The sequence below is a fragment of the Ciconia boyciana genome, chromosome 4 (genome assembly GCF_034638445.1).
Source record: "Ciconia boyciana chromosome 4, ASM3463844v1, whole genome shotgun sequence".
Classification (NCBI taxonomy): Eukaryota; Metazoa; Chordata; class Aves; order Ciconiiformes; family Ciconiidae; genus Ciconia; species Ciconia boyciana.
The window spans coordinates 16233042-16247777 of record NC_132937.1 but is presented as its reverse complement, the minus strand read 5'-3'; the positions used below and the strand labels follow the sequence as shown (position 1 = coordinate 16247777).

General features: G+C 47.6%; 2 protein-coding genes across 9 annotated transcripts in view; both read left to right on the top strand.

Annotated features, from left to right (window-relative positions):
* The window catches only part of ARK2N (arkadia (RNF111) N-terminal like PKA signaling regulator 2N), a 37058-nt gene extending 30535 nt beyond the window's left edge, over window positions 1–6523 (top strand). For 2 of the 7 annotated variants that reach the window (XR_012042014.1, XR_012042010.1), the window contains 3 exons: window positions 116–3869; window positions 4326–4482; window positions 4699–6523. Coding sequence is in view for 1 of the 7 variants with exons in the window: in XM_072858789.1 (XP_072714890.1) it covers window positions 116–305 (190 nt within the window). In the remaining 6 variants the exon portion in view is untranslated. Of the gene's footprint in view, window positions 1–115; window positions 3964–4325; window positions 4483–4698 lie in introns of those variants that run through there. The other 5 variants (XR_012042012.1, XR_012042011.1, XR_012042013.1 and 2 more) reach the window with 5 other exon arrangements.
* Window positions 6524–14163: 7640 nt separating this feature from the next.
* ARK2C (arkadia (RNF111) C-terminal like ring finger ubiquitin ligase 2C) overlaps window positions 14164–14736 on the top strand; it is a 59552-nt gene continuing 58979 nt past the window's right edge. Inside the window, exon 1 of one of the 2 annotated variants that reach the window (XM_072860019.1) lies at window positions 14164–14308. In XM_072860019.1, the coding sequence (XP_072716120.1) occupies window positions 14248–14308 (61 nt within the window). In that variant the 5' untranslated portion in view covers window positions 14164–14247. The remainder of the gene's footprint in view (window positions 14309–14736) is intronic. The other variant, XM_072860021.1, reaches the window with a different exon arrangement.

The window sequence follows — 14736 nt, the reverse complement described above, 5'->3', positions numbered from 1 at the left end:
ATTTTGGAGAGGGACATGTTAACAAGATGCCTAAGTGATAAAACACTGCAGCTAAGAATCTTGTGCCTGAATTCAATAGTAGCTTTAATCCTTTGTGGTTTTTGCCTTGCTACAGGTGTGTGCATCCCAGGGGAGGTGTGATTCAGAGTGTGTCTTCCTGGAAGCATGGCTCAGGCTCACAGTACATTAACACTCAGCAAACACAATCATGGACAGCTGTGACTCCCCAGCAGAATTGGTCTTCACCTCCAGAAGTAGTAGACCTCACTTTGGATGAGGATACCAGACGCAAATATCTACTGTAACGCAGTGTCACTGTGTTTGTGTCCCCACCCCTTCTCCCCTTTGTGGCACAGAAGCTCATTGTTAAAGCTTCAGCTTTAGAAGCCCTGTTCCTGGCATTATGAAATTCAAACTCATTAAGTTTTTAATTTCCATAAGAATGTAGTATAATTTCAATATCATTTAAAAAGTTTTTGCCTTCTCAAAGGAGGATTCCTCCCAGAATTAAAAGCCAATAGCTCCAAATTTAAAACACATCTACAGTTATAACTTGTGTGTGTGTTAATCTGAAGAAATAACTGTGTGCAAACTTACATCCTCCCACCCTTTCCCACCTCCAACTTCAGAACATTTTTAATTTATCAGTATATTGAGTTTGTTAGTAGAAGTTAGTGTTTTGCTGTGTGAGCATCAGTGATACTGAGAAATGCTGTGTCCTCACTGATTTCAGTGGAACTGGGGGTATTCAACACTTCCAAAAATTGGGCCAAGAGTATTTATACCCAAGCTGATTTGGTTATGTTACCAGCAGGAGGGACTGTCTGTAATACAAAAAGGCCCATAACATATGCACTGAACAGCTTTTAATTAAAGGATTTTTATTTTCAACATAATTTATAGTTTACATTCTTTTCAGTGCTGAGTCTTCTGTCTACTTGACTACTGTGTTTCACTGATAATTTCCCACAGCTTGTTACAGTTTAAAATAGTAATAGTAGTGACTTACTAGCAGCTGATTATTGCAAAAGCACAAGAAAAAGAAAAGTAATAAAAAGGCCCAGCATCCGTGTCCTTTTTAAAGATAGCTGAACCTTTTTACCTATATCTGAGTCTTGCCTGGAGTAGTAGGAGGAGAGAAACAAAACATTTTGCTTGTAGTCCTCATTTCTACTGTTGCTTATTTGCTTTATTGACCATCTCAAAAAAACCAAAACCAAACAAACCAAAACAAAACAAAAAAACAAACAAAAAAAAAAAAAAAAAAAAAAAAAAAAACCAAAAAAAACCACCTTGCGAAGCCCCAGTCTGGCAAAGCACTTTAGCAGATGTGTAACGTTCAGCTCGGACAGTTCGCTGAAACTCATGGGGCCATTCAAGTGCTTAAAACTCTGTCCTAAAAGATGTTGCAGGATCAGGGCTTAAGGTTGTGGGTTTTTTTTTCTTTTTAAACTAGATCTGCACCATTTTCCTGGCTTTAGGTCATGTCTCTTATCCTAGTTTTGGAATTGTTTTTAGGGTATGATCCAGGAAACACTTTCTACCAGAATATTTACTGAAATCAGTGGAACTACTTACTTTAGCAGGCTGTACTTTCTGTAGCTTATATGGAAATTCCTGCCCCTCATTTGTCATTTTGAGCCTTTCTCAAGGCAAAAACCAAAGATTAGACTTTAACAAGATGATATTCACTTTAAATGTCTATTGTGCAATTAAAATGTTCCTTTGTATTCAAAATGTTTCTAGTGGGAATTTTGTACAGCTCTATCATCAGACTTTTTGCCATTTCAGGCTGAACAAGGGCGTAGTCAGGACATGGGAAGTGCTGTTTTCTTTTTGTGTTGGCTGGTTTCTAAATTTATTTGGCTTCCAGTAATTTTATCTGTGGGCAAAAAAAATAAATAAAATTACCTATGTTGTCACATAGCTTAAAGAAAAAAACCCCAGCAGTGGTGGTATAGTTAGTAACAAACAGCTTTTTCTTTAATAAGCAGAACGGTTGTGACTGCACTTTAAAGAACAACTAGGTAAGGGATTGATATTCCAATGTCAAGCTTTCTAAAACGTTGAACATAAGTGTATTGCATGGCCAGAAAAATGTATGTGGTGCTTCTAGTGACCGATTTCTTTCTCTGGGGGTGGGAGGGAGGGAGCGGTGCATGGATGGAGCCCATTCGCATTGCAGTAGGGAAAAGCCCTGTACTATTGGGGCACTATATCAGTAGTGGCCATTGATCTTTTCTCCTCATATTTTAATCATGCAACTCAGCCGTCATTTTAGTGGGCTAGCACACATGCTGTAAAGGTAACTTTGGAACAGTGATTTAGTGTGGCTGCTTTTTCCTGTTTCACGAAGTCTTTTAAAGATCAGTTTTGAAAAAAGCTGCAGGGACCCATTTGTAGTCCTTCTACGAAAAATGCAAACTAACTTTCTTGTTTTTCAGTTTGTATATGATGTGACTTCCATGTATATATAAAAATGACTGCATCCTAACCAAACTTCCTCCAATTGTGCACTGTGTTTGTTTAAACAATTCATGTATTGTAGTCTGATGCAGGTTTTCTTTTCTTTTATTTAAAACACTACATATTTTCTCTATTCTTCACAAATTTGAAAGGGTAGTGATCTGAAAACCGCAATCACTGGATAGCTAAGAAGTGTTTTTGTTTTATTTTTTGGGGTTTTTGTTTGTTTGTTTTTTGTTTTTTGTTTTTTTTTTTAAAGAGAGCAAAGGTGCCTAGACAGTTTTGCTCTTCTCAGCAGGAAAGAGAAATGCTAGCCATTGTATGGCTAAGAATCAGTGCACTTGGGGCCTGATCCAGAACCCATTGGAGTTGATGCGGGGCTTTGCATCGACTTCAGTGTGCATTGGCTCAAGCCCTTCATGGTTTTAGCAGTTCCTGAATTGCTGGAGTGTGAACTTGGAATCTTCGGTAGTGAAGACAAATCATTGCTAAGAATATAAATGTTTAAAACGTGCGACTCTCGTTAAAAAATTTGATTCTTCTCGACACTCATTATTTAGTTCTCATTTTCCATCTAGTATTGAATGGTCTTTGGAGAAAAAATAATAATAAAAGTGTTATATATATATATAAAAATATATATATTTTTGGTGCAAGATGAGACCTTCTGTTTTTTGAAACAAGTCTGTAGCATAAAGGTTAAACTATTTTAAGACAAAATAAAATAGAGTGTATTATTTAAACAATATCAACTTGTTTGGGATTTTTTTCCCCCCCACTTTCATTCAATACACTGCTGTTTGTCACATCTCCAAAATAAAGCCTTAAGCTCTGGGAATGGGTTACAGCTGCCCAAATTCAGCACTGTTCCCTGCATTTCATTTTGAATGTCCAGAATGTAAATGTGATTTCCTGACTGCAAAAGCTTGCTTTTATCTCCCAGACCAGGACAGGACCACCGCTTCTCCCTGCAGCGCTGGTGGGGGATGCCCAGGTAGCAGCAACGAGCGGCTGCTGCCCATTGCGCTCTGCAGAATCCCTTCTAGGGATGCGGTTTCTGCACAGCCTCCGTCTTCCCACACACCGCAGTCCTGCAGGTGCCTGAGCAACCTTCATACCGGTATTTCTCTGACTGCATCCCCTTTGTCCCATCCTCACAGCTGTCTTCTGCTGGTCAGTGAGACCATTTGACTAAGAGACCAATGTTACACTCGGATTTTCTCACGCAGCCAGGTAGTGCCAACAAGCTCAGATCTACTGCCATTTGAAATGAATGTGTAAACCAGCTATGAAGCTCTAGGCAGGTCCTCGCAGACCACGAGAGGTGGTGCCAGGCTGAACAGTGTTTGGAGAACCACTGAATTATACCAGGCAATTTACAGCCACAAGTAAAGAGAAGGATGGTAAGTGTAACTGCACTGTGCTAAACTTAGGGTCCCGCTGCCTGCCAGTCTTCTCATAGCCAATATGGAAATAGGAATAATAATAATAGTAATAATAACAATAATAGTAAAATCCATTACATTTCCAGTTAAATAGGGGAATTTGCTTTAGTTCTGATGTTTTTATCACATGAGAAGGCTTTCAGTGGTGCAAATAAGGAGAGCTGTTTATCCCTGTATTTTAAATGTCAAGATTGCTTACGAGTGAAGTGAGTTGGTTTTTCAGCCCCACTGAGTTCTTGGCTTTTGTGAAGCTTGAAAATACAAATTCTGGGCCTGATGGCCGTTGTGGAGGTGGACACCAGACTTGGATTTTATTTCATGTGTATCACCAGCTGAGGGAGAGCAGCGCTGTGGAGTTTGGTGGAAAGATGAGAGCTGATGTATATCCTTAATCTTTTTTTCTCCATCATCAAGAGATAACCGGAGTCTTTGGACTTCAGGATACACCGAATGGAAAGCTTAAAATTTCTCCTGCAGTACTCAGCACATCCCTCATGGCTCGGGCCACTTTGCTTTGTGGGAACTGTCATTTCTGGGGCAATACGAGAACTGACAAAAGCTACCCAAACAGGTTAGATTTTGTATTGCTTTCCCCAGTGAAATTGTTGCAATGCAGATTAATTTTTTGGCTGAAAATTTAGTTTGTCTGCCTTAAAATGGGGACTGAAAGTGTTTTACTAAGTGGATTAGTTCCTCAGTTCCCTACAGAATCTGTAAATGGTGTCCTTTGCCGAGTCCCTCACCTCCATTTGCTGAAATACTACTTGTTTTTCCCTCTCCTTTTTAGGGTCCACGTTTGTGAATGTCAGCTGCTGTGGCTTTCTCTCTAGAGCATCACAGGGATGCAGTTTCCCTTCTGTCTGCAAAGGAAAGGAACAGCACGCCTGCAAAATACAAACTTGCGACAGACAAATCCTGCATTTACTTTCATCTTTGGTGCAAATAAGGTGAACTCCCTCCTTTTATTGAAACTAAATAACAGCTGAGGAGTCCAATCCCCCCAGGTCTGTATCTCAATACTAGGGAGTTTATGAAAGTATAAATGCATTCCTGAGAGTCCCTACGACTACTGATTTGTAAATGCCCCTTGGAAGTTTTCTCTTGGAGCTGGTTAGTCATCTGGATTTGTAATTCAGTTTAAAATTAGAATTGAGTGCCAGCTACTGGGAAGGAAGGATCTTTCAGACAGTAAATCTTGGGGCAAAGCTGGAGTGGACAGGGGAAAACTGTCTGAAAGTTTAATTTCAGATAATTTTCTACATTTATTAGCTGCATTGGCAGCTTTGGGTGAATCCAGGGCAACCACATCAGAGCTGGAAAAATAAACAAATAAAAGCCTCCCATCAAATTAGTTTTTCATTACTGTAGGTGATGCAAATTGAATGCAGAACTCCTGGAGTCTGGCTGGTGCCTTTTCCAGGGGGTTTCCTACGCGTGCCTCTGACAAAATGCCGTCTCGTACAGCTGAGGATCACATTTGCTTTGTCCATGGCTTCAAAGCATTGATAGCTTTTGACTGGCCCATGATCAAGGACACACAAATCTTTACCATTTCCTTTCTGCCAGGTGGCTGTGTGTCTACCTTAAACTTGACATGATTGAACTCCAATGTCACGTTCATCACTCCAGCTCATCTGACCTCATCCACGTCTTCCAGTATTGACAGTGCTGCTGCACAACTCTGTGTGATCAGCAGTTTTTAGTAGAAATCTCCAATTCTGTATGCTGAAGTCACTCATAAAAACAGTGACTTTCCATTGCTTCCTTGGAAATGCATCTTTTCTAATGTTACCACCCGTAGATCATAGAATCATAGAATCATTTAGGTTGGAAAAGACCTTTCAGATCATCAAGTCCAACAGATTTAATTATCTGCATCCTAAAATACTCGATTTCCCCCCTATCATTACAGCTATGCCCCTCTGGATGCCCCAGCATTCAGTAGTGTGGACCTCTAGGGGAGGCTGCCATTTCAAAGCAGGGCACATTCAAATCCCCACTCTGGGGTTGTAGATGTGTAGGAGATGTTTATCCATGGTGTTATGAGCCGTCAGTGGTCCTGTAAACCCAAAGAGGAGCTTTTGAGTCAGAGGTGGTTGGGCTGGAGGGATGATTTTAAGATCCTAATGGGAAATGTGTCACTTGTGTTACATGTTCTCACTCAGAGCTCATCTTACCTGGCACAGGATATGACAGAGATTCATGAAAGGGTAATTTTATTGCTTTTCCACATGGTTACAGTTCCGATTCGGGTCCATTTATTCACACTCTCCCTGGACTGTGTGTGACAAAACCTCCAAATAAAAATACCCCTCACAGGAGCTCTGCCAGTTACAAATCACTGGCCGAGCGCCACAGATCTATTTTCTGACATCTCACTAACACCTTCCTTCTGCCAATGTTTTACAGCTCTAATGGGATCCGTCATCTGCACGAAGAGCCACAGCAAAGCTCTCTGCGATGCGGTGACGAGCTGGAAACCACCTTGGCCGGGCTTTCCTTCTTCTCTTGGTCAGCAGCACATCCCTGAGAGGAGGACACCCACTCCTCATATCTGTATTGCTCAGCAGCAAGAGGGAAGGGCACCCTAAGAAACCGGTTTTCCACTTAAATAAAGCAGTGATGTGGGTTAATGAATAGATTTGGGCAAAGCGGTGGTTCTTCTGAGCATTCGGGGTTGGCTCTTGAAGGCTGAGGGACTGCACTTGCTCAGCTTCCCATCTCGTTGCGTGGGAGCGGGGAAGGATGGAGGCATCCTCACAACATGGGGTACCAACAAGGATGGGGACCCATGGGAGTGGGACATCATCGAGGGCAGCTGGTGGGTGACTCCTTAACTGCTCCTCCACCTTTGCCTCTTGCTTCTGGAGGAGATCCCCAGCCCCTGGGCAGAAGGGTCATCTCCAGCACAGTGGAGAGAGGCAGCCAAAACCTTGGCTTGTAAACACATCCCTGATGGGGATGGTCTCTCCCTTCCTCAGCAAAGGTGGGAGACAGGCCCTGCTTGTCTGTGAGATGCATCCCAAGGACGAAAAATAGCAGGTTTGGGTATTTTTTCACATCATTTTCATTTCTGATGGTTCTTTACGTGTGCTGGGTCTTTTCTTGGACTGTTAGTGTCACATTTCCAATCCCATGCTGAACACTAGGCTGGACAGGTGGTGATGGGAGCTCACCCTCGGTCTGTGGAAGGAGCAGGGCTCTTTAGAGCCATTTTCAGCTCCGGACAGGTGAGCAATGGAGATTATCCAGACAAAATCCTGGTGGACGATCAGACATGGGAGCACCAGCTTGTAGAAACTCTCACGTTTCTGCTTTGCCCGACCAGCCTCCCAAATACCTCTCATTAAGAAAAGTCCCTGAAATGATGAAAAAATCCAATCACTGGGAGTCGCTATGTGTCTACAAACCACATGTGTGTGTCTAAAACTATGTGTCTAAAAGCCAGACATGGGAGCCAGGAGCGTGTAGGGGAAGCAGCGTATATATGGTACAGCCTTCCCTAGGTGCTTGGGGCTGGGTGGAGGTTTGCTCCAACAACCCCAGGACGTACTAAATAACCAGACACTCAACCCATCCCTTAACACCTAACATAATCTTGTGGCTTTTTGGTGTCTGTTGGCTTCAGGGGAAGTGTGAAGCTGCTCAAATGATCATGCATTACTTAGGCTGGAGCAAGTAAGCAGATGCCTTTCCTTGAATAATTGAAGACCGTGTGTTTACCTGTGCTGATGCACTCATTTACCGTGGGTGTGTTGTAGACGTATTCTTGATGATGAGCATCAGACAGCCCCAATACAGCCCCTGGACTCCTCTTGTGCCACCAAGCCCATGCCACCACCTCAGGCCCTGGCACATGATGCCTAGGATGTGATTAAGGGACTGGAGAGCAGCATGCTGCCCCATGGCTGCTGCAGGGAGGTGTAAAGCCAGTCTCAGTATCATTCTTCATTCAGTTGGGTTTTATTTTTTCCATCTTATTTCCATCGCTCATGGTGGGTTCCCCCATGGGTTCAACCCTAGGTTTGAAGACAACTGTCCCCTGCAGAGGTGGGGAGATGGGTGCAGGTTGCTTTTGGGGTAATCCAGGGCAGACTCAAGCCATTAGAAGTCAACAGTGGGAAGGTGAAGAGCAGGCTGGAGGTTTAAGACACCCAGAAGCAGAAGACAAAACACAGTGAGTAAATCCTAATGAAAAGAGGGATAACTTCAAAAGGCAGCTCACAGCGTGTCTCGGACAAGCCTTGGCGAGTTGAAAATGCTGTTTAGTTCATCTCCTCCATTGCAAAAGGAGGATGAGCCCCTGGTGCGCACCTGACTGTCCTCCACACCTCCTGAGAGCATTTGGGGACCTTTTCTGTGGCTGGGATGCTGCTAAAACATAGTCTCAGGCCATTAAAAACCCCATCCCACGTGGAGCTGCAGAACCACTGGCTCCTTGCACAATCTCCTTCCTCCAGCTGCTTGTTAAGAGGAAGAATTAGGGTAATTTTTCAAGTAGTCCCACCTGGGCATGGCACAAGGCAGGGAGCATGCTTTCCAGGAGGGTCTGAGCTCCCTGCCAGCCAAAAAGTGTTATTATAATGCTTTATACTCCAGTAAGCAGCAGCACTACATGCTACGGCCAAGTTTTCGGAGGGGTGATGCTGAGCTCCCCCATCCTTCGATGGCCAATATGAGGTCTTGCCCTGGACCAGTGCTCCCAGCTTGTGCAAGGGTATAGCAAAACTCTAAAATGCTCAGAAAAGTTATCAAAAATGCTTCAAAATTAGCTTTACACCTGCATCCTCCCCTTCCCCGTGCCCTAGGGAGGAACCCCCTTAGTTCCTGGTGCTCCAGACTCAACCCAACTGGCTCCCAGCCCCGTGGACAGGCTGGCAGGGGGGAGCGTGTGGGTGGAGATGAGGGGTCTCAGCAGCACCCAGTCTGTAAAGGAGGTAACTTGTCAAGAAATATTAATGATTTTTAATGCAATTTGGCCACGGACATTTTAGCTCTGAAAGCCCGGGCTGGAAGCAGCCCATGGGAAGGCACTAGATGGCACCAGAGCCGGAGAATACAGGCTCTGGGCTGCCATCCCACCCTACGCTGCATCCCCCAGAATGGGGGAAAGTGCCCCCCAAAACAGGCAAAAAGGCTTGTGGATGTGAAAAGACCAAATTTTTTTGTTTTCCTAACTATGCTGGACTCCATCGCCTTGGCTGGATCCTGCCTGTGCAGCCAGCATCCATCCTGTGGCGAGAAAACAAGCCCCAGGAAGTGCAAAAGAAATTGGATCACCCAGATGTAATGCTGAAATTAAATTACCCAGCTGTGATTTCGAGGTAATTAATCACTGATGGGTCCGATGGAGGGTCGTTTCTCCAGGTTTCCAGCTTGGGAATGCGGACAGGGGTCATCGACCTTGCCTTATTTTTGGTTAGCGCAAAGCCACCTTGAGAGCAAGGAGCAGATTTCACAGATAAAATATTGCAATATCCTTGATTAGTGGCAGAAACCGCGGGGTTTTGCAGCAAGGCTGCTGCTGAGCGCATTGCCAGGAGAGGGTTTTCCTTTTGCCCTGACTCTCGCACTGGCTGCGGTTGCATCCCAAAGCTGCTGCCACAGGGAGCTGGCAGGATGCTGGGATGGGGAGAGCATTGGGGGACCACCAAGGAAAACACACCAAAACCTCTGCTCCCCAAAAATATGGGCAGGATGGAGGAAAAGGATGAGTTTGGGGTCATTCTTCTTGAAATAGGGTGATGTGAAATGTCCTAAAGCCCAATCCCTGCCCTCTCCATAGGGCGGCATAGGGTCGATGTTGAGGATGTGCAGTTAAAAGTGTAATTCAAAGGAAGCATTTAATCAGCCCCAATATCCCGCTCCGAACTCTGCAGTGAAACATCGCCAGCTCCCATTTTGCAACAACTATCACATATCAGAAAAATGACATTATTTTGTAGGCTGCCGTACCCGTGCAAATGGAGAATGAAATTCCTCGAGCAAAATAGTTCAATTATAGCAAAATGATGAGACATAAATGGGGGCATCACAACCCCCTGTCTCCCTTTGCTGCAATAAATTGCAATCCCTCTTAAACGAGCTCAGGAGGGCACTGGGTGGGTACTGGGTCCCTCCAAGCAGCTGTGAGCTCCCAAAAATCCCTACTCTTGGGGGAAGAGGAAAAACTGCCTTCTGCTTTCCTCCGGAGAAAGTCCTGGGCTGCGTATTTGAAATCTGCTCTGGCAAAATAGGAGCACAGTGTTTTCTTTCTCATCTCCCAAATGGTTGCTCTTTGGATGTGAGATTTTTACCCGTTTTCTTATTTTCTCCTCATAAAACTGGAAAATTGAAATGCTGGAACACTGAATTTTAATTTTAAGTGAATGCATAATGATTTTCTCTACCTCACGTCTCTTTTTTGGAGAAGAGAAAAAAAAGAAAAGGGGTAAAAGGCAGAAGAGATAAAATTACAGGGAGGCAGAAAATAAAGGAGCCAAATAAGCATAGATTAAACTTCAGTGTAAATAAATTTCAAATAAAGCCCTTTCATGAACCAGGAGCCCCCCACTTTCTGGCTCTCCACCTGGGTTTGGGTTGCTGTTGCTCCCAGGCATGGTATGATGCTGTGGTGTTTGTTGGAGAGATTTCTCCCCCCTTTTCACCCTTTCTCTGTCCATTCTTCATTTTACCTTTAGTTTTTCCACCTTCACTTTTCCCTGTAAGTTCTTTTCTTCAGTGCTGGTCTCCCAAGCGGCTTTTTGTCTCCCCCCATCTAAGACTTGAGACCCTCAAAACCCCAGACTTGTTCTTCTTAATGGGGTTTGTAAGACCCACCACCCTTGCCCTAGAAGCACCATCAAAGATTCAGTCATGGCCACGCTGTGTTTGTATTGCCATTGACATCAAGACGTGCTCCCAAGGAAATTGTTATCCAAAATGTAGCTGAAGATCAGAAAATAATCAAAGGCTCAGACCATCATCTAGCAAAGAGATCACGCCATCCATATACTTCATCCCTGCCAGGAGTGAGGCATCAGGTCTTTTCATGCTGTCAATCCCATTGTTCCCCATCCTGCCATAAAATGGCCTCTGGGGGTGTGAGATGTCCATCTTGAGCAAACCATGGCTTCAAAACTGCCAGAAAAAGTCCTTCACCAGGGTTTTTCCGCTGTCCTGCCAGAGGTCGGCCAAAAAAACCCCAAATTTGAAGGATGTTGGCTCATCAGTTTTTGAGCTGGCTGATCCCATCCTGAATTCCCGAAGGATTTCACCCAGCTCGGCTTTGCAGACAAGGTGAAAAATCCTGTATCACATTGAAATTCCTGAAGGCTTTGAGGTGGGCAGAGGGCAAGTGCCAGGTCTGGAAATGAGCTGAGAGTTATGGTCACCCTCAGACCTGCCCAAGGATGGTGGCTGATGTGCCACATGTGCACCAGGACTTCTCAACTGCTCTGTATCACATTTATATTTCTTGAATATCCTCTGTGCGTGCCTGGCTAAGGGGAGAAACCTTTCCCATGGGACCGAGGGGTGAGACAGCCCCGGTGCCCCGATACCTGTGCTGCAGCATCTCCAAAACAGCTACTCCATAGGTACACCGGTGACACGTGTGACATCCACAAGGATGGAGAACATCACATTGAAGAAGAATTTCATGGTGTTAATTTTTAAAGAGAGCTTGGGGCAAAAGTGGGAGGATGGCCCAAACTGGGGATGCTGGGACCCCAAAAGCTGTATTGGGGGACACCAACAGGCACCAGCCATGTGGGTGGGAGGAAGCCAAGGGCTAATTTTAACATCAACCTGTGCCTGCAGCATCTGCGTGACATGCAAAGCTCCAGGGATGGATCGGGTGTCCCGGGCGGGGGTGAGTGTGTGCAGATGAAAAGCAACAGCAGCAAGGGCTGAGCCCCCACAAAATACCTGCGACAACTGCTGTGGTGGGGCCGGGGGCCATGGGAGCAGCTGCCCAAGCAACCAGAGCTGGCAGTGGGGCTGCAGCCCCTGGCCCAGGGCCAGCGGCAGTCTCAGGGGACCATGGAGGGGACGCCAGGGTGCTTTGCAGGGTCCATGCGTGTCCTGGGAGTCCCCCAGGGCCCGTCCTGCAGCCATCATGGTGGGGACGGGCAAGAGATGAGGTGGAAATCTCTCCTTGGTTGATTCAAATGTGGATTTGGCTACATTAGCCCCTTCCAGGCTTTTTAGTGCTTAAACACGTGTCCCTTTGTAGGATGTGTTTAATACAGCGCAATCATGCAGATTGCACCTTGCTGCTGGAAATGATTTCTTGCCACTGGTAGAAATGGGTGGAAAGTGGTAATTTTTCCATATTGCACCACAAACAGGAAGCATTTTGTTACGGCATAAGCATGGGAAAAAAACCCCCAAGTTTGCTCCTTCCTTGGAAATATTCATGCTGGTGTGGACGATGTGTGGTACCTGCACATACCGAGTGTTGCAGACTGGGTCTGGCCAAGCTGTGGCCATGGGCACTGCTCAGAGCAGCACAGTGACAGCAGGGACAAGATCCAGCTTTCCCCCATGGAAAACCCTCCTGGGGTTGGCACAGCCTCCTGGGAGACACCGAGGGGGGGCAAGGCAGGAGGGAGAATCCAAACTGGGATGCAATCGGGTGGGCACTGGGAGGCACTGGGCACCTGGGACTTTTCCTGCTCCCATTTGAGGGGAGCTTGGTGCAGCAGCGGTGTGAAACCTTACCCAAAACTTTTGGGTGGATGTCACAGCTCTGAAGAAGGCAGCGAGGGTGCACAGGCAGCCGTCCTTGCTGCCTGCCGGGCCCGGCAGCTGCCCTCAGGCTGCAGGGCTGGGAGGGACAGGGTTAAACAGATCCAGGTTGCCAAGCCCCTGTTTTAATTCCCATCAGGAAAAAAAAAAAACACCACAAAATAAACCCAACGACAAACCCAATGCAATAATCCAGGCGAACAAATCCATCGCACGTACACGTTAGGAGGCTGCCGAGCGCTTAAACCTGCCAGATGCACAGGATGGATAAAGCTAAATGGGGATTAAGGGGGCTTCCCATGGCGGGACAGCGGCCAGCGCCAAACAGCCCCCGGCCTGACCAGGGTGGAAAGGGCACCAAAAAATTGGTTTGCAGCACAGTAAAATGCTTCCCGGGACCCTGTGCCCCAACAGAAACCTGTCCTATGCAACGGGGGTCTTACCCACTTCTTTAAAACAGTTTTAAATAAACAGAGATGAACTTCTGGTTGGTTTTTTTTTTTTTTTTTTTGGGGGGGTTGCCCTCCTTTAAGCCATGGGGGTTCTCTGCCTCACAAAGGAGGGTGGCACTGTGCCCCGTGGGGTTTCCACGAGCTCTTGCATCCCTCTGGGCTTGGCCAAAGACATTTTAGGTCAGCGATGCCCCAACGAATAAGTTCTGTCAGTAACTGGGGTGTCAACACAATAGGCCACTGTGTTGCCTGCAGGGACAGGGACAGGGAAGGGGACGAGCCCCTTCATGCTCCTGCAGCTGGTGCGATCCTCTGCTTTGGGCCCGACTTGACGTGTGTTCCCATATGCGCCATGGCCAGGGGTGCGGGGGGATGTATGGAGGGGAGAGCAGGGCTGTGGCCTGGGGTGCAATGCGTGCTGACTGCTGGCCTCGGGGGGTGTGTGCCCATGTTTTGTGTGTGAATATGTGTGGGTGCACGCCTGTTTGCATGTATGCATGTGTGTGTGCCTCTGTAGTTGCACATGTGCATGGGACTGCATGTGTATATGGTATGTGCATCTATCTGTGCCTGTCTGTGCATGTGCCTGTGTGCATGCATGCTGATGTGCATGCATGTGCCTGAGTATGTGTGTACATGTGTTTGTGCACGTGTGCCAGTGCCCATGTATGTGCACGCATGCCTGTGTGTACATATGCATGTGTCCGCTTGTGCACATGTGTGCATATGCATGCATGCGTGCACACGTGTACCTGTGTGTGCATGCACACATCTGTGTACGCCTGTGTGCATATGTGCATGCTCTGTGTGTGCGTGTGCACACGCGTGTACATGCATGTACCCGCGTGCAGCTATGCAGGGTGCATGCATGCGTGCGCGTGCCCGCGTACGAGCAGCCGCACGTGCGGATCCGCGCCCGCCCGCCTGCGCCCGCCGCGGGCTTGCGCACGCCCCGTCCTCCGCCCTCCCGTCGTCTCCCATTGGCCGGTGCGTCGGTCGGGGGGCGTGACGTAGTGGCGGGGGGCGTGTCGGCCGGCGGTCGGCGCGCTGCCATTGGCGGCGGGCTCCTTTGTGTGCCGGCGGAGCGGCGGCCGCTACTTGCCGCCGCGTCGGAGTGGCCGGCGGGACCGGGCCGCGCCGCCAAAGGTCGCAGCATGGTCCTGGTGCATGTCGGCTACCTGGTGCTGCCCGTCTTCGGCTCCGTGCGCAACAGAGGTACCGCGCCGTATGTGGGGGCCGTGGGTTCGCGTCCCGGGGCCGCTCCGCGGGGGGTGGGGGGATGAGGGCGGGCGGGGGCCGGGGCCGGGACCCGGACCCGGACCCGGACCCGGACCCGGCGGGCTCGGCCCGGGCTCCGGTTCCCCGGCAGGAGGAGGGGTGCCGCTCCCCCCCGCCCCCCCGCTCTCAGCGTGCCATCAGGTCGGCGGTTGGGGCGAGCTCGCCTCGCCCGCGGGCGCGCAGGGCTCCGCGTCCCCCCCCCCAGTCCCCAGCAGTGCTCGTTGTGGGGTAGAAAACCCCTCTCTCCGCCGCCGGGGCTGCCCCGGCGCCCGCCGCTTGCCCAGCTCCTGCCTGCACCTCCAGTCTGTTGCTTCGGTAGATCCATTTTCCTTTTTTATTTTTTAACTTTTATTTTATTTTTTAAA